Genomic DNA, 24,510 nt, shown 5'->3' with positions numbered 1-24,510 from the left:
ATTACTCATTTGTGAACTCTGAATCTACAGAAAATAAGATTATCTCAGACAATATGTGCAAAATGTGTTGTATAAATGACCCTCGTGTAACGGCCTGTTTGGATCAAGTTAAATGTGAGGACCTAGGTACATAAAAGTTGAAGTCCATAATAAAGATTTCACTAAATTTGTATTAAAAGCACTTCACAATGTCTTTTGTACCTGTTTCATTTCACATAGTATCTTTCTTTTCTTATGTTAAATAGCAAGTGGTTCAAATATAAGCCTGCTGAGGCTAAAATTGCATGCGAGTTTTTCACTAAAAAGTGAAAAATCTTTGTATCAGACCATACTGTCTGCAAAAAAAAGTAGAATGCAAGAGTCCCTTTATGCTCAGATTTATTGTATCATGTAACCTGAGTATAGAAATTATAAAAAAGACACAAATTTTTATTTCCTATAGCTTCAGTATGCATTTTTAAATGTAAATATGTGCTACGGCCTAAATTGACCCTAAATTATTTTCAGTCTTACTTGGCTTAAGACCCTTTTATACTAATTTGGTATGCTATTTGTAATTTTTCTTTCCATTTAAAGTACATTTAATACATATGTAAGGATTATTTATAACCAAAAAACTCCACAAATTTAAAATTGCTGGAAAATAATACATCTTCATGTAAGGCCCCCCTTCATTGGAAAACCTCCATTTTTTGGCACAGGCTCATATAAATTTGACTTTTAAATAATTGTGATAAGTCTGATAAATCAAATGAGTATTCTATTGCTTTAAATACATAATATGTCATATATAAAGCCCTTTAAAATGTAATTTTTTGCAATATTTTAATTTTTAAAGCCCCAAATGTTGATAGTTGAAATTTTTCAATTTAAACGTCAAAATTTAACACGCGAAGTTGAATATAGAATTTATCATATTGTCTATAATATATATCCTATTGCCATGAAACTTTGTCAGCAGTCTCATAATTTATTAAGCTTTAGTCATACCAAGTTTTATTAAGATTGGTCAAATTTTTCTATCCTATTAGGTCCGAGTACACAGTTATTGTCCTTTGATTTTCGTTGTCCACGAATAAAGTCCCTAGTGTGGACAGTGTGTTGCTTGCCAATTTTTTTAGTACCCCTTCCAAATGTATTCCTTCATGTTTTATGCCTCAAATAGCAAGTAGGGGGATGAAATTACACTGTAAAAAAATTTGGGTCATGAATTGTAAAGTAAAGTAGTGATTTGGTCCAGCTGAAAAAGGTTAAAAATTAGCACTTCGGAAGCTGTCAAAAGATTTCAAGACCCCCTTAACATAGAATTGTCCATATTTTGAGTTAGAGCCGATGAAGTTTTCTATAATTTTGATATAATTTGTCCCAAAAGTAGTACAACACACTGTAAAAATATAATTGAGAAAGCGCAGGTGGGATTTTTTTTATTTTCATTTATTGTCTAAAAGAAATGCACTACGAAATAGCTGTGTACTCGGACCACATAAACTTAACATTAACCAAGTAAACTAAACATTGACCAATGAACCATGAAAATGAGGTCAAGGTCAGATGAACCATGCTAGGCAGGCATGTACAGCTAACAATTCTTCCATACAACAAATAGAGTTGACCTATTGCTTATAGTTTAAGAAAAACAGACCAAAACACAATAAAATGCTTCGCTGGGGCGCAGCTTGATACGACCGCAGAGGTCGAACCCTGAACAGTTGGGGCAAGTATGGACACAACATTCAAGCTTGATACAGCTCTGAATTTGGATTGTTATTAAATATTTGACACAGCATAGGTTTCTGACACAGAAAGAATGTGGTCTAAGAACTTGAATTTTTTTAATTTACCTATTATGGTCCAATGTCCAAAATCAAAATACATGGTTAGATTCAGCATATCAAAGAACACCATATATTCAATTTTTGTTAAAATCAAACAAAGTTTAATTTTGGACCCCAACTTGGACAAACTTGAAAACTGGGCCCATAATCAAAAATCTAAACTTTGTTTAGATTCAGCATATCAAAGAACCCCAAGAATTCAATTTTTGCTAAAATCAAACTAAGTTTTATTTTGGACCCTTTGGACCTCAATGTAGACCAATTTAAAAAACGGGACTTAAAATTAAAAATCTAAATACACGGTTAGATTTGGAATATCAAAGAACCCCAATAATTCAATTTTTGATGAAATCAAACAAAGTTTAATTTTGGACCCTTTTGACCTCAATATGAACCAATTTGATAGTGGGGCCCACAAATAAAAATTCTAAATTCATGGTTAGATTCAGCATATCAAAGAACCCCATATATTCAATTTTTGTTGAAATCAAAAAAAGTTTAATTTTGGACCCCAATTTGGACCAACTTGAAAACTGGGCCCATAATCAAAAATCTAAATACATGTTTAGATTCAGCATATCAAAGAACCCCAAGAATTCAATTTTTGTTAAAATCAAACTAAGTTTAATTTTGGACCCTTTGGACCTCAATGAAGACCAATTTCAAAAAACGGGACCCAAATTAAAAATCTAAAAACACGGTTAGATTTGGCATATCAAAGAACCCCAATAATTCAATTTTCGATGAAATCAAACAAAGTTTAATTTTGGACCCTTTTGACCTCAATATGAACCAATTTGATAGCGGGGCCTACAAATAAAAAATCTAAATACATGGTTAGATTCAGCATATCAAAGAACATCATATATTCAATTTTTGTTGAAATCATACAAAGTTTAATTTTGGACCCCAATTTGGACCAACTTGAAAACTGGGCCCATAATCAAAAATCTAAATACATGTTTAGATTCAGCATATCAAAGAACCCCATATATTCAATTTTTGTTGAAATCAAACAAAGTTTAAATACTGGACCCTATCTTGGACCAACTTGAAAACTGGGCCCATAATCAAAAATCTAAACACATGTTTAGATTCAGCAAATCAAAGAACCCCAAGAATTCAATTTTTGTTAAAATCAAACTAAGTTTAATTATGGACCCTTTGGATCTCAATGTAGACCAATTTAAAAAACAGGACCCAAAATTAAGAACCTAAATACACGGTTAGATTTGGAATATCAAAGAACCCCAATAATTCAATTTTAGATGAAATCAAACAAAGTTTAATTTTGGACCCTTTTGACCTCAATATGAACCAATTAGATAACGGGGTCCACAAATAAAAAATCTAAATACATGGTTAGATTCAGCATATCAAAGAACCCCATATATTCAATTTTTGTTGAAATCAAACAAAGTTTAATTTTGGACCCCAATTTGGACCAACTTGAAAACTGGGCCAAAAATCAAAAATCTAAATACATGTTTAGATTCAGCATATCAAAGAACCTCATATATTCAATTTTTGCTAAAATCAAACAAAGTTTAATTTTGGACCCTTTGGACATTAAAGTAGACCAATTTGAAAACTGGACCCAAAATTAAAAATCTAAATACACTGTTAGATTCGGCATAACAAATAAATAAATGTGATCAAAGATTTTACAAATCTAATGCAAAAAATTCTTTCCCTCAAGATATGGTCATAATCTCAATTCAAATTTCCAATGGAGTTGGCAACCATAATTACCCATTTAAATTTACCATAGTGCTAACTTAATCTATTTTATAATAGAATTAATAAAAATATAGTGTCAAATCTTTCATATGGATTTTTTTGTAAAAAAAAAAGATGAAAACATTTGCAGATATTTTTACTGGTCTTCCTTTATAAATATGCATTTCTTTAAACATAATTTAAAAGCAGAGTAAGGGAAGTAACCAAAACGTTGTATTTGGATTACCTCCCTTACACTGTTTTAGATTATCTTTATTGTTCATTAACCATTACTTTATACATAATTTAAAAGCAGTGTAAGGGAGATAATTTCAATGATGTATTTGATTTATCTCCCTTACACTGCTTTAAATTATGTTTTGTACTAAAGTATTTGTCCATTAACCAGGACAACCTTGTTTTTCCCCCTTTTTTGCCCCTAATTCCTAAACGGTTTGAGCCATAACCCCCCAAAGCAAATCCTAACCATCCCTTTGTGGTATGGAAACTTGTAGTATAATTTCAGAGAGATCCATACACCGTTCCACAGTTATTGTCTGGAAACTAGAAAATGCTCATTTTTGGCCCCTTTTTGGCCCCTAATTCCTTAACTGTTGGTACCATAACCCCCAAAATCAATCCCAACCTTCCTTTTGTGGTATTTAACCTTATGGTCAAATTTCAAAAAGATCCATTCACTTAAACTAAAGTTAGAGTGCGAAAACCAATATGTATTCGGACGACGACGCCGGACGACGACGACGACGACGACGACGACGCCAACGTCATACCAATATACGACCACAAAATTTTTTTGCGGTCGTATAAAAACTTAACACTGAGCAATGAACCTTGAAAATGAGGTCAAGGTCAAATAAAACCTGCGTGACTGCCAAATAGATCATAAAATATTTCCATACACCAAATATAGTTGAACTATTGCATATAGTATAAGAAAAACAGACCAAAACACAAAAACTTAACTATAACCACTGAACCATGAAAATGAGGTCAAGGTCAGATGACACCTGCCAGTTGGACATGTACACCTTACAGTCCTTCCATACACCAAATATACTAGACCTATTGCTTATAGTATCTGAGATATGGACTTGACCACCAAAACTTAACCTTGTTCATTGATCCATGAAATGAGGTCGAGGTCAAGTGAAAACTGTCTGACGGGCATGAGGACCTTGCAAGGTACGCACATACCAAATATAGTTGAACTATTGCACATAGTATTAGAAAAAAAGACCAAAACTCAAAAACTTAACTTTGACCACTGAACCATGAAAATAAGGTCAAGGTCAGATGACACCTGCCCGCTAGACATGTACACCTTACAATCATTCCATACACCAAATATAGTAGACCTATGGCATACAGTATAAGAAAAACAGACCAAAACACAAAAACTTAACTATAACCACTGAACCATGAAAATGAGGTCAAGGTCAGATGACACCTGCCAGTTGGACATGTACACCTTACAGTCCTTCCATACACCGAATATACTAGACCTATTGCTTATAGTATCTGAGATATGGACTTGACCACCAAAACTTAACCTTGTTCACTGATCCATGAAATGAGGTCGAGGTCAAGTGAAAACTGTCTGACGGGCATGAGGACCTTGCAAGGTACACACATACCAAATATAGTTATCTTATTACTTATAATAAGAGAGAATCTAACATTACAAAAAATCTGAACTTTTTTTTCAAGTAGTCACTGAACCATGAAAATGAGGTCAAGGACATTGGACATGTGACTGACAGAAACTTCGTAACATGAGGCATCCATATACAAAGTATGAAGCATCCAGACCTTCCACCTTCTAAAATATAAAGCTTTTAAGAAATTAGCTAACGCCGCCGCCGCCGCCACCGGATCGCTATCCCTATGTCGAGCTTTCTGCGACAAAAGTCGCAGGCTCGACAAAAAACAATCTGATGGACAGCAACCTTAACATTGCTTATTAATTCAGTCACTGGACCATGATGTAGTGGGCAGGGCCTGAAAATGGTCAACAAACTGAGATGTACAGAAAGTAATGTAACTTTATAGAAAATATCCTTGTTTATTGTAATTCCTATCAATATAACTTAATCATAATAAATTGCTTCGCCGAGCGCAGCTGGATATGACCACAGAGGTCCAACCCTGAACAGCTGGGGCAAAAATGGACGCAATATTTGCGCTTGATACAGGTCTGAATTTGGATTGTAATTAAATATTTGACACATAAAAGGTTTCTGACACAGAATAACTGTAGTCAAAGAACTTAGAATTGGTTATATGATTTGAATTTATATTAAATTTTTTGCTTTTGTGCAATACACTTTGCTGTTGCAAATTGACCCCCCTCCCCCCACAAAAAAATAGATAAAAAATTTACCCCCCCCCTTTTTTTTGCTTTTGTGCAATACACTATGCTGTTGCGTATTAACCAATAATATTTGAAGAATTTTTCTTCTTAATTTCTGAAATCTGAAATGAGAAAAAATTAACCCCCCACAATTTCTTTTTACCCCCCCCCCCCCCCTCCCTTTTCCCCCCAAAAAAAATCTTTCTATCAAGATATGGTCAGAATCTCAATTCAAATTTCCAATGGAGTTTGCAACCATAATTACCCATTTAAATTTACCATAGTGCTAACTTAATCTATTTTATAATAGAATTTAAAATATGGTGTCAAATCTTTCATATGGATTTTTTTGTAAAAAAAAGAGATGCAACATTTGAAGATATTTTTAGTGGTCTTCCTTTATAAATATGCATTTCTTTAAACATAATTTAAAAGCAGTGTAAGGGAGGTAATCAAAACATTGTATTTGGATTACCTCCCTTACACTGCTTTTAAATTGTCTTAATTGTTCATTAACCATTAATTACTTTATACATAATTCAAAAGCAGTGTAAGGGAGGTAATTCAAATGATGTATTTGAATTACCTCCCTTACACTACTTTAAATTATGTTTTGTACTAAAGTATTTGTCCATTAACCAGGACACCCTTGTTTTTCCCCCTTTTTTGCCCCTAATTCCTAAACGGTTTGAGCCATAACTCCCCAAAGCCAATCCTAACCATCCCTTTGTGGTATGGAAACTTGTGGTAAAATTTCAGAGAGATCCATACACCTTTCCACAAGTTATTGTCTGGAAACTAGAATAAACTGCTTCGCTGAGCGCAGCTAGATACGCCCGCAGAGGTCCAACCCTGAACAGTTGGGGCAAAAATGGACACAATATTCAAGCTTGATTCAGGTCTGAATTTGGATTGTAATTAAATATTTGACATATTATAGGTGTCTGAATAAATGTATTCAAAGAACTTGAAATTGGTTATATGAATTCAATTTATGTTCAATTAAAGATTTCTTGCTGTTGTGCAATACTTAGTAAATCTGTTGTCAGACTATAAACAAATAAAGTATAATTAATTCTCAATGTCATATTAGAAATTTATGAAAATAAAAAGGGAGCTTACATCAATAGATATAAACAATTCACCAAAGTTTCATGAGAATTGGTGACAGCATTTTTGAGTTATTGTCAGAAAACTGGAAAATCACCCCTTTTTAATGAATAAAACCCCATAACTCAGAAATGTAAAATGTAAAATTTATAAAATTCTAAAGGGAGCTTACATCAATACATACAAACAATTCACCAAAGTTTCATAAGAATTGCTGAAAGCATTTGTGAGTTTTTGTCTGATAACTGGAAAGTCCCCCCTTTTTTTATGAATAAAACCCCGTAACTCAGAAACGTAAAATCTAAAATTTATAAAAATCAAAAGGGAGCTCATGTCAATAGATATAAACAATTCACCACAATTTCTTGCAAGTTGGTGAAAGCATTCTTGACTTATTGTCCGAAAACTGGAAAATCCCCCTTTTTTTAATGAATAAAACCCCATAACTCGGAAACGTAAAATCTAAATTTTATAAAAAACGAAAGGGAGCTCACGTCAATAGATATAAACAATTCACCAAAGTTTTATGCAAATTGGTTTAAGCAATTTTGAGTTAATGTCCGACATGTTGACGACGGACAGACGGACGGACAGACGGACAGACGGACAACGGTATACCATAATACGTCCCGTAAACGGGTGTATAAAAATGCTTATTTTTGGCCACTTTTTGGCCCCTAATTCCTTAACTGTTGGTACCATAACCCCCAAAATCAATCCCAACCTTCCTTATGTGGTATTGAACCTTATGGTAAAATTTCATAGCGATCCATTCACTTAAACTAAAGTTATTGTGCAAAAACCAAAGTGTCTTCGGACGACGACGACGCCACCGTCATACCAATATACGACCGCAAAAATTTTTTGCGGTCATATAAAAACTTAACAATGATAAAAGAACAGAGTTCCAATGTCCCCCGTGTTGCACATATTTTATCTATCCAAGGTACAAGGGCAATAATTAAAACAAGAGGCTCTCAAGAGCCTGAATCGCTCACCTGTTATTCATTGCTTAAATCTTTCATCAATGATTATTTTTGCCATTACACTTTCTCTCTATCTATTATAATATTAAAGATAATAACCCACAACAGTAAAATTTCATAAATATAAACTATTTCGGACAGTAACCCTACAATTGGTGGTCCAATTGGTCTGAAAATTCATAGCAGATAGATTTTGACTTATTCATCACTTTAACTCCATGTCACTTCTGCTCTAACTGCTATAGTTTTTTAAATAAAAGCCAAAAACTGCATTTGACCCCTATGTTCTATTTTTAGCCATTTTTGTTAATGGATCAAAACTTTGGAAACAATTTTTAAACCAGTTACCCTAAGGAACATTCAGTTTAGAAGTATTAGGCCCAGTAGTAACAGGAGAAGATTTTTAAATGTTAGCAAACATGATGAACAAATTTTGTAAAATTGTCTTTAAAGGGTAATAACTCCATAAGGGGTCAATTGACGATTTTGGTCATATTAACTTTTTTGTAGATCTTACTTTGCTGAACATTTTTGCTGTTTACAGTTTATCTTTATGTTCAATAATATTCAAGATAATAACCAAAAAACTGCAATATTTCCTTAAAATTACCAATTTAGTGGCAGCAACCCAACAATGGGTTGTTCAGTTCGTCTGAAAATTTTAAGGCTGATAGATCTTGACCTATTGAACATTTTTACCCCTTGTTAGATTTGATTTTAATGCTTCAGTTTTAGAGATATAAGCCAAAAACTGCATTAGACCCCAATGTTCTATTTTTAGCCATGGCAGCCATGTTTGCTGATGGATAGCCTTTAAAGGGCAATAACTCCTTAAGTGATCAATTGACAATTTGGTCATATTAACTTTTTTGTAGATCTTACTTTACCGAACATTATTGCTGTTTACAGTTTATCTTTATCTATAATAATATTCAAGATAATAACCAATAAAATGCTTCGCTGAGTGCAGCCTGATATGACCGCAGAGGTCTAACCCTGAACAGTTTGGGCAAGTTTGGACATAATATTCAAGCTTGATACTGTCTGAATTTGGATTGTGATCAAATTTTTGACATAATATAGGTTTCTGACACAAAATAAATGTCATCAAAGATCTTAAAAATTTGAAATGGGACATTTAATTTACCTAGAATGGTCTGATATCCAAAATCTCACAACATGGTTAGATTCAGCATATGAAAAAAACACCAAAAATTAATTTTAGTTGAAATCAAACAAAAGTTTAACTTTGGACCCTTCAAACCTTAATATGGACTAATTTGAAAACAGGGCCCAAAATAATAAATCTTAATGCATAATAAGATTCAGCATATCATACAGCCAAATAATTCAGTTTTTGATGAAATCAAACAAATTTTAATTTTGGACCTTTTTGACCTCAATGTAGACCAATTTAAAAATGGGGCCCAATATCCAAAAAAGTAATACAAGGTTAGAACCCCCAAAAATACTGTGCTGTTGCGCAATACTGTGTTGTTGCACAATACTGTGCAATTGCGCAATACTGTGCAATTGAAGATTTCTTGCTGTTGCACAAAACTGTGCAATTGAAGATTTCTTTCTATTGCGCAATACTGTGCAATTGAAGATTTCTTGCTATTGCGCAATACTGTGCTATTGTGCAATACTGTGCTATTGCGCAATACTGTGCAATTGAAGATTTCTTGCTATTGTGCAATACTGTGCAAGTGAAGATTTCTTGCTATTGCGCAATACTGTGCAAGTGAAGATTTCTTGCTATTGTGCAATACTGTGCACTTAAAGATTTCTTGCTACTGCACAATACTGTGCTATTGCTCAATACTGTGCAATTGAAGATTTCTTGCTATTGCGCAATACTGTGCTATCGTGCAATACTTTTAATATTGCTCAATACTGTGCAAATGAAGATTTCGTGCTAATGCAATACTGTGCAATTATTTGAAATTTCAAAAGTTTTGAAGAAAAAAAATATGAACCCCCCCAAAATTTGGAAAACAAAAATCCCCCCAAACTTTTTGAACCCCCCTCTTGGAGTAATTACCTCCTAACTCATTCCCAGCCTTCCCTTTATGTACCTTGTAGTACAATTTTAGAGAGATCCATACACTTAAACACAAGTTATTGTCTGGAAACTAGAATAAACTGCTTTGCTGTGGGCAGCTGGATATGCCCGCAGAGGTCCAACCCTGAACAGTTGGGGCAAAAATGGACACAATATTCAAGCTTGATTCAGGTCTGAATTTGGATTGTAATTAAATATATGACATATTATAGGTTTCTGAATAAATGTAGTCAAAGATCTTGAAATTGGTTATATGAATTGAATTTATATTCAATTAAAGATTTCTTGCTATTGTGCAATACTTAGTAAATCTGTTGTCAGACTATAAACAAATAAAGTTCAATTAATTCTCAATGTCATATTAGAAATTTATGAAAATAAAAAGGGAGCTTACATCAATAGATATAAACAGTTCACCAAAGTTTCATGAGAATTGGTGACAGCATTTTTGAGTTATTGTCTGAAAACTGGAAAATCACCCCTTTTTTATTGAATAAAACCCCATAACTCAGAAATGTAAAATGTAAAATTTATAAAATTCTAAAGGGAGCTTACATCAATACATACAAACAAATCTCTAAAGTTTCATAAGAATTGCTGAAAGTATTTTTGAGTTTTTGTCCGAAAACTGGAAAATCCCCCCTTTTCTTATGAAAAAAACCCTGTAACTCAGAAACGTAAAATCTAAAATTTATAAAAATCGAAAGGGAGCTCATGTCAATAGATATAAACAATTCACCATAATTTCTTGCAAGTTGGTGAAAGCATTCTCGAGTTATTGTTGGAAAACTGGAAAATCCCCCCTTTTTTAATGAATAAAACCCCAAAACTCAGAAACGGTAAATCTGAAATTGATAAAAAAAAAAAAAATAAAGGGAGCTCACGTCAATAGATATAAACAATTCACCAAAGTTTCATGCATATTGGTTAATGTTTTTTTGAGCTATTGTCTGACATGTTGACGACGGATGGATGGACAGACGGACGGACGGATGGATGGACAGACGGACGGACGGAAGGACGGACAGACAGATAGACGGACAGACGGACGGACTGACGGACTGACGGACAGACAGACAGTCAAAGGTATACCATAATACGTCAGTTATTGTCCGGAAACTACAATAAATTGCTTATTGAGAGCAGCTGGATACGACTGCAGAGGTCCAACCCTGAACCGTTGGGGCAAAAATGGACACAATATTCAAGGTTAATACAGGTCTGAATTTGGATTGTAATTAAATATTTGACACATTATAGGTTTTTGACACAGAATAAATGTATTAAAAGAACTTGAAATTGGTTATATGATTTGAATTTATATTCCCATGAAGATTTCTTGCTTTTGTGCAATACACTGTGCTGTTACGCAATACTTAGTAAATCTGTTTTCAGACTATATACAAAGAATTAGCAAAATAAATTGTGACCCGCCAATTTTTCTTTGGAAAATTGACTATTTCTTAAATCTGGAGGAAAAAAAATTGACCACCCAAAAAAATTCCACCCCTTCCGAAAAAAAACAACATAATATTTGAAGAAATTTTCTTTTTAATTTCTTAAATCTTGTGGAAAAAAAAATTGCCCCACCTACCCCACCCAAAAAAAAATTAATTTTTTACCCCCCATAAAAAATTGAATCCCCACCTTCTACTTGTGGTACAATTTCAGAGCAATCAAAATACTTATACGCAAGTTATTGTCCTGACACTTTTTGGCCCCTAATTCCTAAACAGTTTGGACCATCACCCCCATAAACAAACCCAACTGTCCTTTTGTGATATTGAACCTTTTGATTAAATTTCATAGACATCCATTCACTTAAACTAAAGTTATTGTCCGGAAACCCAATGTCTTCAGACGACAATGACGCAGTGATAGCAATATACGACCCCAAAATTGTTTTGCGGGTCGTATAAAAATCTATTGCGCAATACTTTCAATTGAAGATTTCTTCTTGAAACTTTTCAAAAAATTTGAAATTTCAAAAATTTTGAAGAAAAAAAATTGGGGAAAAAAATTCCCCCCCCCCCCCCCCCTACAATTTCAGTGAGATCCATACACTTACACACAAGTTATTGTCCGGAAACTACAAAAATGCTTGTTTTTGGCCTCTTTTTGCCCCTAATTCCTAAACTGTTAGGACTATAACCCCCAAAATCAATCCCAACATTCATTTTGTGGTTATAAACCTTGTGTTTAAATTTCATATATTTATGTCACCCGATCGACAATGTCGGGTGACATATTGCTTTTCCTCTGTTTCTTTTTCCCTATTATTATTATTATTATGGCACCCTCAACGGAGTTGGGGTGACATACTGTTATTCTATGTTTCTTTTTTTTCTTATTTTTCTTCCACACATTTTGTCCGCGCGAGTTCTTGGAATCCGATGGACCAATGTTGATGGAACTCTACTTTGATGAGGACCCCCATGTAAAGTTGTGCACCTTGCTATGAAATGGTAAAAAATGGCCGCCGTTTCCATGGAAACAGCAAAAATGCGAAAAAAATCAAAGTGTTCCAAATTGGAAGAAACTCCACAGGAATGTTAACTGGCATGTGCTGATTTGCAGTTTGACTTTGGAATTTTCAAAATGGCTGTCGTTACCATGGAAACAGCTAAAATATCAAAAATTCTAACTCTTTCGTTATAAGACCCAACTGGATGAAACCTTATGAAAATGTAACCCAGTATGCTAAGATGTCAAGACAATATTTGGATAGTCCAAAATGGCCACCGTTGTCATGGAAACATGGGGCAAGTTTTACATTGACCCTATGGGAAAATGCATAAAATCAGCATTTTCTTAAAGAGTATTTCATCAACAGTCAGAGATATAACTCTATAGGGTTATTACAGAAAATAACTTGCGTGAGTTGTCTACTCTTTATTCCTTAAATTTTCTAAATCTGTAATAACATATATTTGTTATTTGTAAAATTATTTCAATTATAGTGGCATCTAGGGATCTCTTGAGACTATGCGCAGAAACTAAATGCATAGCCTTGATAACTAATTTTTTAATTAAATTAATACATTTTTGATTAACCATGGTAAATCAATGAGACAAGGTTATTAAGGGATAAACTTAGCTGTGATAACAAGGCTCAGTTATTAAAGGAATTTAAATTATTATATAAGACACTTGGGAATTACTGAGAAACTTGCGCAGAACCTCATTACATGCTCTGGTCATTATTTCTTACAATAAATTAAAATACATTGTAATTAAGCATGATGTATGTCTGAGCAAATGCTTTGAAGTGATATAGAGAAGCTGTGATAACACCCTTTTGTTATTACAGGCATATTTTTTCTGTAATAACATGTAGGTGTACTATGCAAAATTGGCAAACTATGAACTGTTATATCTTTCAATAGTTAAGTATACATATAGACAAAAGTAGTATCAATAGAACTTTTATACATTTTAACTAAACTATTGATGTATATTGTCCCTTTGAAACATATAACATGCATAAGTTATCACAGTTCTTTGATTTTTTAGTCCACAATAACAAATGTATGTTATTTTTCTGTAATAACCCTATAGAGTTATATCCCTGACTGATCAAAGTCAGTGAAACTGTATTGATATATAACATGACATGTGGCAATGAGATGTATGCTTTTAGAATTTTGGAATTATCCACTGTAACCATGGAAACAGCAAAAATGTCCAAAATTATAAAAAAAATCAAAATGCTGCAAACTGGATGAAACTTTATAGAAATGGTAACTGGCATAGGCAGAGTTGCATTATGCAGTTGGAATTTTCAAAATGGCCGCCGTAACCATGGAAACAGCAAAAATGTCCAAAATTTCAAAATGCTCAAAACTTAATGAAATTTTACAAAAATGATAATTTGCATGTGTAGATGCCCTCTTTGACTTTGGAATTTTCTAAATGGCTGCCGCTCGCCTGGCAATGGGGGAAGGGTGCCATCCGCTATTGCTTGCAATGGCAAATCTAGTTATTATTATTTTTCTTCCACCTAATTTTGTCCGCCAGTTTTCTCAGAGCCAAAGGAACCAATCTAAATGATGGTGCACTACAACAAGGAACCCCTGACTTTCGAGTTGCAGTGCAACTTTGGAACTAAAAAATGGCTGCCGTTACCATGGAAACCGAAAAAGAGATGAAAAAATAAAATTATAGGGTTTAGTGAATTATTTGGATATGCTTTGACTTAAAATCATCTAATTTTAATACAATGTAGGTGTTTACTATATACTGGTTTTGGATGATTTTGGCAATCATCGGAACTACTATGTTGCCATGGAAACTACACCAAAAATTTCAGAAATATCAAAATGATCCAAACCTTATGAAACTTCACAGTAATGATGAGCAACATAAGTAGATGTGGTATTTGGCTTTGGAATTTCCAAAATGGCTGTCGTTGCCATGGAAACAATGCAAAAAAGGTCAAAATGCTTCAAAAACCTTAAAGTAGCCTTTACTCTCTTAAAATGGTAGGTCAAATCCATTGAAACTTTGATGGTATGTTCCCTCCCATGTACCAATGTGGCATCTGTCATTACATTTTGGGAATGGTCTTTGTAACCATGGAAACCAGCAAAAATTTCAAAAATTTCAAAATGCCCCAAACTTGATAAAACTTCACAGAAATGTCAATTGAGATGTGCAGAGTTGCTATTTGTCTTTGGAATTTTCAAAATGGCCGCCGTTGCTATGGAAACAGCAAAAAAAACTTGCATAAACTGATTATGCAGTATGGGCTTTGCTCATTGTTGAAGGCCGTACGTTGACCTATAGTTGTTAATTTCTGTGTCATCTGGTCTCTTGCCGAGAGTTGTCTCATTGACAATCATACCACATCTTCTTTTTTATATATAAAACACCTCGTAAATTTGAGACAAAATTCCGTAATCAAGAGTATGTGCATACGATCAAATACAAAAATCTGTACTGCAAAACATCTTCTAGAATATGCTAGAAGAAAACTAGAGGCTCTAAAGAGCCTGTGTCGCTCACCTTGGTATATGTGCATATTAAACAAAGGGCACAGATGGATTGATGACAAAATTGTGTTTTGGTGATGGTGATGTGTTTGTAGATCTTACTTTACTGAACATTATTGCTGCTTACAATTATCTCTATCTATAATGAACTTGGCCCAGTAGTTACAGTGGAAAATATTTTGTAAAAATTTACAAAAATTTACAAAATTTATGAAAATTGTAAAAAATTGACTATAAAGGGCAATAACTCCTTAAGGGGTCAATTGACAATTTTTGTAATGTTGACTTATTTGTAGATCTTACTTTGCTGTACATTATTGCTGTTTACAGTTTATCTCTATCTATAATAATATTCAAGATAATAACCAAAAGCTGCAAAATTTTCTTAAAATTACCAATTCAGGGGCAGCAACCCAACAACGTGTTGCCTGATTGGTCTGAAAATTTCAGGGCAGATAGATCTTGACCTAATGAACAATTTTATCCTGTCAGATTTGCTCTAAATGCTTTGGTTTCAGAGATATGAGCCTAAAACTGCATTTTACCCATGTACTATTTTTTAGCCATGGCGGCCATCTTGGTTCGCGGGCGGGGTCTTCGGACACATTTTTTAAACTAGATACCCTAATGATGATTGTGGACAAGTTTGGTTAAATTTGTCTTAGTAGTTTCATCAGAGAAGATTTTTGTAAAAGTTAACGACGACGACGACGACAGACGACTGACGCCAAGTGATGAGAAAATCTCACTTGGCCCTTTGGGCCAGGTGAGCTAAAAATATATAATTTAACGTACTTCTATTCTATACAAAAATCGTGCTTTGAAGAGAAAATCGCCACTGAGAGAGAGAGAAACACTAAGAGTACATATTAGTGACATTTCTGTACTTGCATTAAAGTACACATTCGTGAATCACACACCTGCTAAAATATACACATTAGCTGAGATCAATCGATGAACGTGTAATTTAATAGTACAAGATAAGATACATGAGCTATTAAAGAACAAAAATGAACAGTTAGTATGCCGCTCCGTCAATATATACACATGTTGTCTGTTCAAGGTCCCCTCTAAAAAGAATATAAATGTGCTAAGTCCACGATAATATACTTGCGCATCACATGACGCCACGTTCTTCCGAGCGCGTGGGTCTATTTTTAGGTTATAAAGAATTCCCAAACTATGTATAGAACTCTCTTATTCTACAGGAAGAGAAAAAGGGGGGGGGGGGGGGGGGGATCAAAGATATGCCAAGTCCAGCATGTATAATAGATGTGCAATTTGACTTTGGTACACTCAAAATAGTTGCTGCTACTGTGACAATGTCAAGTACAGGGTGACATCCTCCGCTATTGCTTGCAATAGCAAATCTAGTTCTAATTACATTTACTAAAGTTATTATCCAGAAACCAAACGTCTTCTGATGACGCTGACGATGACGACAATGTGAAACCAATATACGACCGCAAAATTTTTTGCAGTCGTAAAAATGTGAGCTTATGCCATCACTTGCGTCTGTTGTTTTCTTTCGTCGTCGTCGTCATTGTAAACTATTTCAAAAAGCTTCTCTGAAATTACTGGGCCAAATACCTTCAAACTTTATCTGAATGTTCCTTAAGGTATCTAGTTTATAAATTGTATCCGAAGGTTTGATCCATCAACAAACATGGCCGCCATGGTTAAAAATAGAACATTGGGGTCAAATGCAGTTTTTGGCTTATATCTCAAAAAAATGCTCCGCTTGGCACAGCTTGATACGACCACAGAGGTCGAACCCTGAACAGTTGGGGCAAGTATGGACACAACATTCAAGCTTGATACAGCTCTGAATTTGGATTGATTAAATATTTGACACAGCAAAGGTTTCTGACACAGAATAATGTGGTCTAAGAACTTAAAAATTTTCAATTTACCTATTATGGTCCAATATCAAAAAATCTAAATACATACACAGTTAGATTCAGCATATCAAAGAACCCCAAGAATTCAATTTTTGTTAAAATCAAACTAAGTTTAATTTTGGACCCTTTGGACCTTAATGTAGACCAATTTGAAAACGGGACCAAAAATTAACAATTTAAATACACGGTTAGATTCAGCATATCAAAGAACCCCAATATTTCAATTTTTTATGAAATCAAACCATATCATTATTATTTGCTTTTATATATAAATAAAAAAAACCCAACTTAAAATGGAAAATTTTAAAGAAAAAAATAATAAAATGCTCCGCAGGGCGCAGCTTGATACGACCGCAGAGGTCGAACCCTGAACAGTTGGGGCAAGTATGGACACAATATTCAAGCTTGATACAGCTCTGAATTTGGATTGTGATTAAATATTTGACAGCATAGGTTTCTGACACAGAATGAATGTGGTCTAAGAACTTAAAAATTTTAAATTGGACATTCACCTATTATGGTCCAATATCCAAAATCTAAATACATGGTTAGATTCAGCATATCAAAGAACCCCAAGAATTCAATTTTTGATGAAATCAAACAAAGTTTAATTTTGGACCCTTATGACCTCAATGTGGACAAAGTTGATAACGTGGACCAAAAATCAAAAATCTAAATGCATGGTTAGATTCAGCATATCAAAGAACCCCACATATTCAATTTTTGTTGAAATCAAACAAAGTTTAATTTTGGACCCCGATTTGGACCAACTTGAAAACTGGGCCCATAATCAAAAATCTAAATACATGTTTAGATTCAGCATATCACAGAACCCTAAAAATTAAATTTTTGTTAAAATCAAACTAAGTTTAATTTTGGACCCTTTGGACCTTAATGTAGACCAATTTGAAAACGGAACCAAAAATTAAGAATCTAAATACACGGTTAGATTCGGCATATCAAAGAACCCCAATAATTCAATTTTTGATGAAATCAAACAAAGTTAAATTTTGGACCCTTTGGACCTCAATGTGGACCAATTTAAAAACGGGGCCCAAAATCCAAAAACTTAATACACGATTAGATTCATCATATTAAAGAACCCCAAGAATTCAAGAATAAAACCCCATTGAAATTGATCAAGAAATAAGCAATTTATACGAAGTATCTTCTTTTGCACAATACTGTGCAATTGAATATTTCTTGCTATTGCGCAATACTGTACAATTGACAATTTCTTGCTATCGCGCAATATTGTGCTATTGGATATTTCTTGCTATTGCGCAATACTGTGCAATTGAAGATTTCTTGTTATTGCGCAATACTGTGCAATTGAAGATTTCTTGCTATTGTGCAATACTGTGCAATTGAAAATTTCTTGCTATTGCACAATACTTATTATATAATAATTTACACATCCTGTTTGGAGTGTATCTCCTACCATATCATTATTATTTGCTTTTAAATATTAATCAGAAACAACCAACTTAAAATGGAAAATTTTAAAAGAAAAAAAAAAAGGAAAAAAAGAAAAAAAAAGAAAAAAATAAATCCCCCCCCCCAAATTTTTTGAACCCCCTTATGATTCATCACCCCCAAACTCAATCCCAGCCTTCCCTTTGTGGTATGGTACCTTGCAGTACAATTTCAGAGAGATCCATACACTTGAACACAAGTTATTGTCTGGAAACTAGAAAAATGCTTATTTTTGGCCCCTTTTTGGCCCCCAATTCCTAAATGTTTCGGGCAATTACCCCCAAACTCAATTCCAGCTTTCCCTTTGTGATATGGAACCTTGTAGTACAATTTCAGAAATATCCAAACACTTACACACAAGTTATCGTCATGAAACTAGAAAAATGCTTGTTTTTTGCCCCTTTTTTGGCCCCTAATTCCTAAAATTTTGAGGCAATTACCCCCAAAATCAATTACAGCCTTCCCTTTGTGATAAGGAACCTTGTGGTACAATGTCAGAGAGATCCATACACTTACACACAAGTTATTGTCTGGAAGTTACAAAAATGATTATTTTTGGCCCCTTTTTGCTTAACTGTTGGTACCATAACCCCCAAAATCAATCCCAACCTTCCTTTCGTGGTATTGAACCTTATGGTAAAATTTCATGGAGATCCATTCACTTAAACTAAAGTTAGAGTGCGAAAACCAATGTGTCTTCGGACGACGCCTGACGACGCCAACGTCATACCAATATACAACCAAAAAATTTTTAATTTTTGCGGTCGTATAAAAAGGAAAAAAATCCCCCCCCCCCCCCCCAATTTTTTGAACCCCCTTATGATTCATCACCCCAAACTCAATCCCAACCTTCCCTTTGTGGTATGGTACCTTGCAGTACAATTTCAGAGAGATCCATACACTTGAACACAAGTTATTGTCTGGAAACTGTAAAAATGCTTGTTTTTTAGCCTCTTTTTGGCCCCAAATTCCTAAACGTTTAGGGCAATTACCCCCAAACTCAAACCCAGCTTTCCCTTTGTGGTATGGAACCTTGCAGTACAATTTCAAAGAGATCCATACACTTGAACACAAGTTATTGTCTGGAAACTAGAATAAACTGCTTCGCTGAGCGCAGCTGGATACGCCTGCAGAGGTCCAACCCTGAACAGTTGGGGCAAATAATGGACACAATATTCAAGCTTGATACAGGTCTGAATTTGGATTGTAATTAAATATTTGACATATTATAGGTTTCTGAATAAATGTAGTCAAAGAATTTAAAATTGGTTATATGAATTGAATTTATATTCAATTAAAGATTTCTTGCTGTTGTGCAATACACTGTGCTGTTGCACAATGCTTAGTAAATCTGTTGTCAGACTATAAACAAATAAAATCTTATAACTTGGAAACCTAAATTTGAAAATTTATAAAAATCAATAGGGAGCTTACAAAAATAGATATAAACAATTTACCAAAGTTTCATAAAAAATGCAGAAAGCTTTTTTGAGTTATTGTCCGAAAACTGGAAAATCCCCCTTTTTGTAATGAATAAAACCCCATAAATCGGAAACGTATAGTCTTAAATTTATAAAAATAAAAAGGGAGCTCATGTCGATAGAAATAAACAATTTCTCAAAGTTTCTTTCAAATTGGTGAAATTGTTTTTGAGTTATTGTCCGAAAACTGGAAAATCCCCCCTTTTTTAATGAATAAAACCCCAAAACTCAGAAACAGTAAATCCGAAATTTATAAAAAACGAAAGGGAGCTCAGGTCAATAGATATTAACAATTCACAAAAGTTTCATGCAAATTGGTGAAATTGTTTTTGAGTTATTGTCCGAAAACTGGAAAATTCCACCTTTTTTAATGAATAAAACTGCAAAAGTTGAAAACGGTAAATCCGAAATTTATAAAAAACGAAAGGGAGCTCACGTCAATAGATATAAACAATTAACAAAAGTTTCATGCAAATTGGTGAAATTGTTTTTGAGTTATTGTCCGAAAACTTGAAAATCCCCCCTTTTTTAATGAATAAAACCCCAAAACTCGGAAACGGTAAATCCAAAATTTATAAAAAACGAAAGGGAGCTCACGTCAATAGATATAAACAATTCACCAAAGTTTCATGCATATTGGTTAAAGCGTTTTTGAATTAATGTCTGACATGTTGACGACAGACGGACAGATGGACGGACGGACAGACAGACAGACAGATAGACGGTCAACTGTATGCCATAATACTACTACCCGTAAACGGGCGTATAAAAACTAAAAGCATTTAGAGCAAATCTGACAAGGGGTAAATATGTTCATGGAAATGAGATGTGCTAATGCTTATAGAACTGCATGCATACCAATTATCATTGACCTATCAATAACGGTTCCCCTTAAACTGAGCTTATCACAAACTAATACATGAAAACTATGCAAAAGTTTCAAAGTCAATTGACCATGACTGAGGGGTGGGGCCAAATAATCTCCATGGAAATGAGATATGCCAATTCTTATACAACTGCATACCAAATATCAGACTTACCACTAGTGGTTCCCCATAAACTGACATAATCACAAACTAATACATGTAAACTAAGAAAAGTTTCAAAGTCTATAGACCTTGACTTAGGGGGCGGGGCCAAATAATCTCATGGTAATGAGATGTGCCAATGCTTATACAACTGCATACCAAATATCATTGACCTACCACTAGTGTCTCCCCATAAACAGACCTAATTACAAACTAATACATGTAAACTAAGCAAAGTTTGAAAGTCCATAGACCATGACTGAGGGGGTGGGGCCAAATAATCTCCATGGTGTTGAGATGTGCCAATGCTTATACAACTGCAATAACTCCAAATAGGGCAATGTTGACTGGTCTGAAAATTTCGTGGCAGATAAATCTCAACATGCTTATATTAACCTATGTTAGTTTTGCTTTAACTGATTTAGATTTTGAGATATAAGTCAAACTGTATTTTACCCCTATGTTCTATTTTTAGCAATGGCAGTCATGTTTCTTGATGGACAAGAATAAAAAACAAAAATTTTATACTAGCTACCCTAAGGATCATTCAACTTAAGTATGGTTGAAATTGGTCTAGTGGTAACAGAGGAGATGATCTTTGAAATAGTTTACACTGACAACGGATGCAAAGGGATGGAAAGCTCACATGGCCTTTTAGGCTAGCTTAACTAACTAGAGCTGTTCTCATAGCAAGACTTAATACCCCAATACATGCATTTGGTTGCTGCTGTGAAATTCAGTATTCAGACAGCAACATTTTGAGATTATGGCTTTCAGCATTGGGGACAAGGTAAAGGTCAGAGTGACATAATTTTGGTACATCTGATCCCATCATGCTACTGCAAACAGAGTTTGGTCAATCTAAGTGCTTTGATACAAAAGTTATGCACCAACACAAATCTGACAATGTATAACTATCATATAGGGAAAAAGATCAGTCAAAGTCACAGTGACCTGACTTGGATATATGACAAACTCCTATCCCATATGATGGTGAACCTAAGTTCTACGGTACTAAAGTTATACGCAGGCCACAATTCAGACAAGATTTTACTATCATTAGGGTAAACAGGTCAATCAAGGTCAGAGTGACCTAACTTTGGTATATTCAGTCCATGATGCTACTGCATACCAAGTTTGGTTAACCTAAGCTTTAAGGTACAAAAGTTATAAGCCGGCCCCAAATATTATTCACATAATATGTAGTAAACTGTAAAATGATTATTTAAGATACGGTAAGATAAAGATAACAGGTACATATGTATTGCAATAAGCACAATTATGCTAAAGCATATTCAAATCATAACATCATAATATTATGAGTCAGTTAAATTTACCTGTACAGCATATTCTTTCATGGGTTTAACTGATTCAAAAAACAACATTCTGGCTGCCTCCTGTAAGGCCAATTTCTCATATGCCTTTTCTATACAACTAGCAATTTCATTTCTGCAAGTATAAATTAATAGTTACATGCATCCAAATACAACCCTGTTTCATAACTTTATCTGAAGAACCTTTATCATTCATCATAGGATGCATCAACTGATATTTCATTATTTTTTTTACAGAAACCTTCATGAACAAGAATTCTAATTATTATCATTTCATCTATATATATTTATACTGCAACTGTGCTATTTGAGCAGTTAGATTGCATTTAAGGTAAATTTATTTGTGATATATAGTCACTGACCGTTTATCTCCTTGTTTGTGATGTTGATAATGTGTTTCCGAAGAATTTTATTTATGATTTATGAAATTTTTATGTTGTCTGCTTCGAATACTTAATTTCTAGTACATGTGTATTGAAATTTGGTTTTGTAAAATAAACATGCTATCATCATAAGTTTAGATGCCAGTAACTTGCAGCTCACATGAACAGGAAAGAAACACAGCATAAAGTAAACCTCTAAATAGACAACCCAAACCCTATGTGGCGCATGCTTGTCCTTTACCTTCATCACTTTTACGAAAAAATAGCATAAAAGGGAGATGAACGAGAGTTGGGTGGGACCTCTGATTTATGATGGTTGGTATTTATTTTACAAAACCAAATTTAAATACTAAAATTAAGTTTTTATTACAATAAATATGTTACCATCATCAATTTAGATAACAAAATTTAGCGTAGCTCTGAATCCCCCCCAAAAAATCTGGAGAGAAATTTACTTTTTGGGCAGACACTGAAGGCCCAAGAGAATAGAGGTGGTCTGAATGGAGATGCATAGAATGGAGGTAGTAAGAATAAAAAGTATTTTCTGACCTCCAAAATCCATAGCGTAAACCTTACTTCTGAGAGTCTCCATAGAGAGCAATCTTCATCATGAGATAAAAAATTTCTCTCTTGGCTACCAGGATCATCCTCCTTTGTCAGTTTCCCCATTATTGCCACCTTCGCTGGCTCTGGTTTTAACAACAGGGTGATGGTCTTTCTTTTTATTAAAAGAAAGAAGAGTACCCAATTCCAGGTATTGTGCCTTAGGAGTTGCCTGAAATTTGGTCATGGACTGAGATTATGCCTTAGTATCTTCTTTAATAGAAGATTCTAAAGGACTGACTTGACCACAAAAGCCTTGCCAACTTTGCAAATAAGGTGGTACACTATGATAAAGGTCAAAAGGTGGCATGGTTGGCTCTATTATAACTAAAAGTATTACCTTCGTTAACTTTTTACATTTTGAATTTAATCCAGAGAACCACTGAATGGAATGTGACCAAACATGGCATGAATGTTCCTTATGAGGTGCTGACCAAGAGTTGTTACTTTGAAGCTGATCCATCATTCAAGATGGCTGCCAGCGGGGGACTTCGTTTAACATAGGACCCTATGGACAATACATACAAACAAATGTCTTCTTTTAGAGAACCACTGAATGGAATGAAACCAAACATGCCATGAATGTTCCTTATAAGTTGCTGTGCAAGCCTTGTTACTTTGAAGCTGATCCATCATCCAAGATGGCTGCCAGCAGGGGACTTCGTTTAACATAGGACCCTATGGACAATACATACAAATGTCTTCTTTTAGAGAACCACTGAATGGAATGAAACCAAACATGCCATGAATGTTCCTTATGAGGTGCTGACAAAGTGTTGTTACTGTGAAGTTGATCCTTCATCCAAGATGGCCGCCAGAGAGGGACTTAGTTTTACATAGGACCCTATGGAAAATACATACAAATGTCTTCTTTTAGAGAACCACTAAATGGAATGAAATAAAACATGGCATGAATGTTCCTTATGAGGTGCTGACAAAGTGTTGTAACTTTGTAGGCGATCAATCATCCAAGATGGCCGCCAGCGGAGGACTTTGTTTAACATAGGATCCTATAATGGACAATACATACAAATGTCTTCTTTTAGAGAACCACTGAATGGAATGAAACCAAACATAGCATGAATGTTCCTTATGAGGTGCTGACCAAGTGTTGTTACTTTGAAGCCGATCCATCATCCAAGATGGCCCCCAGAGAGGGACTTAGTTTAACATAGGACCCTATGGGAAATACATACAAATGTCTTCTTTTAGAGAACCACTGAATGG

At 34.2% G+C, this 24,510-nt stretch overlaps 1 protein-coding gene across 1 annotated transcript in view; it reads right to left on the bottom strand.

Annotated features, from left to right (window-relative positions):
* LOC127698984 (26S proteasome non-ATPase regulatory subunit 8-like) overlaps positions 1 to 24,510 on the bottom strand; it is a 135,017-nt gene that overhangs the window by 7,586 nt on the left and 102,921 nt on the right. The window contains exon 7 of the mRNA XM_052202776.1: positions 22,301 to 22,412. Coding sequence (XP_052058736.1) covers positions 22,301 to 22,412 — 112 coding nt within the window. The remainder of the gene's footprint in view (positions 1 to 22,300; positions 22,413 to 24,510) is intronic.

Source organism: Mytilus californianus, unplaced genomic scaffold (genome assembly GCF_021869535.1).
Source record: "Mytilus californianus isolate M0D057914Y unplaced genomic scaffold, xbMytCali1.0.p SCAF_4, whole genome shotgun sequence".
Taxonomy (NCBI): Eukaryota; Metazoa; Mollusca; class Bivalvia; order Mytilida; family Mytilidae; genus Mytilus; species Mytilus californianus.
Note: the sequence above shows the minus strand (reverse complement) of the source record. Positions and strands in the feature narration are given on the sequence as shown.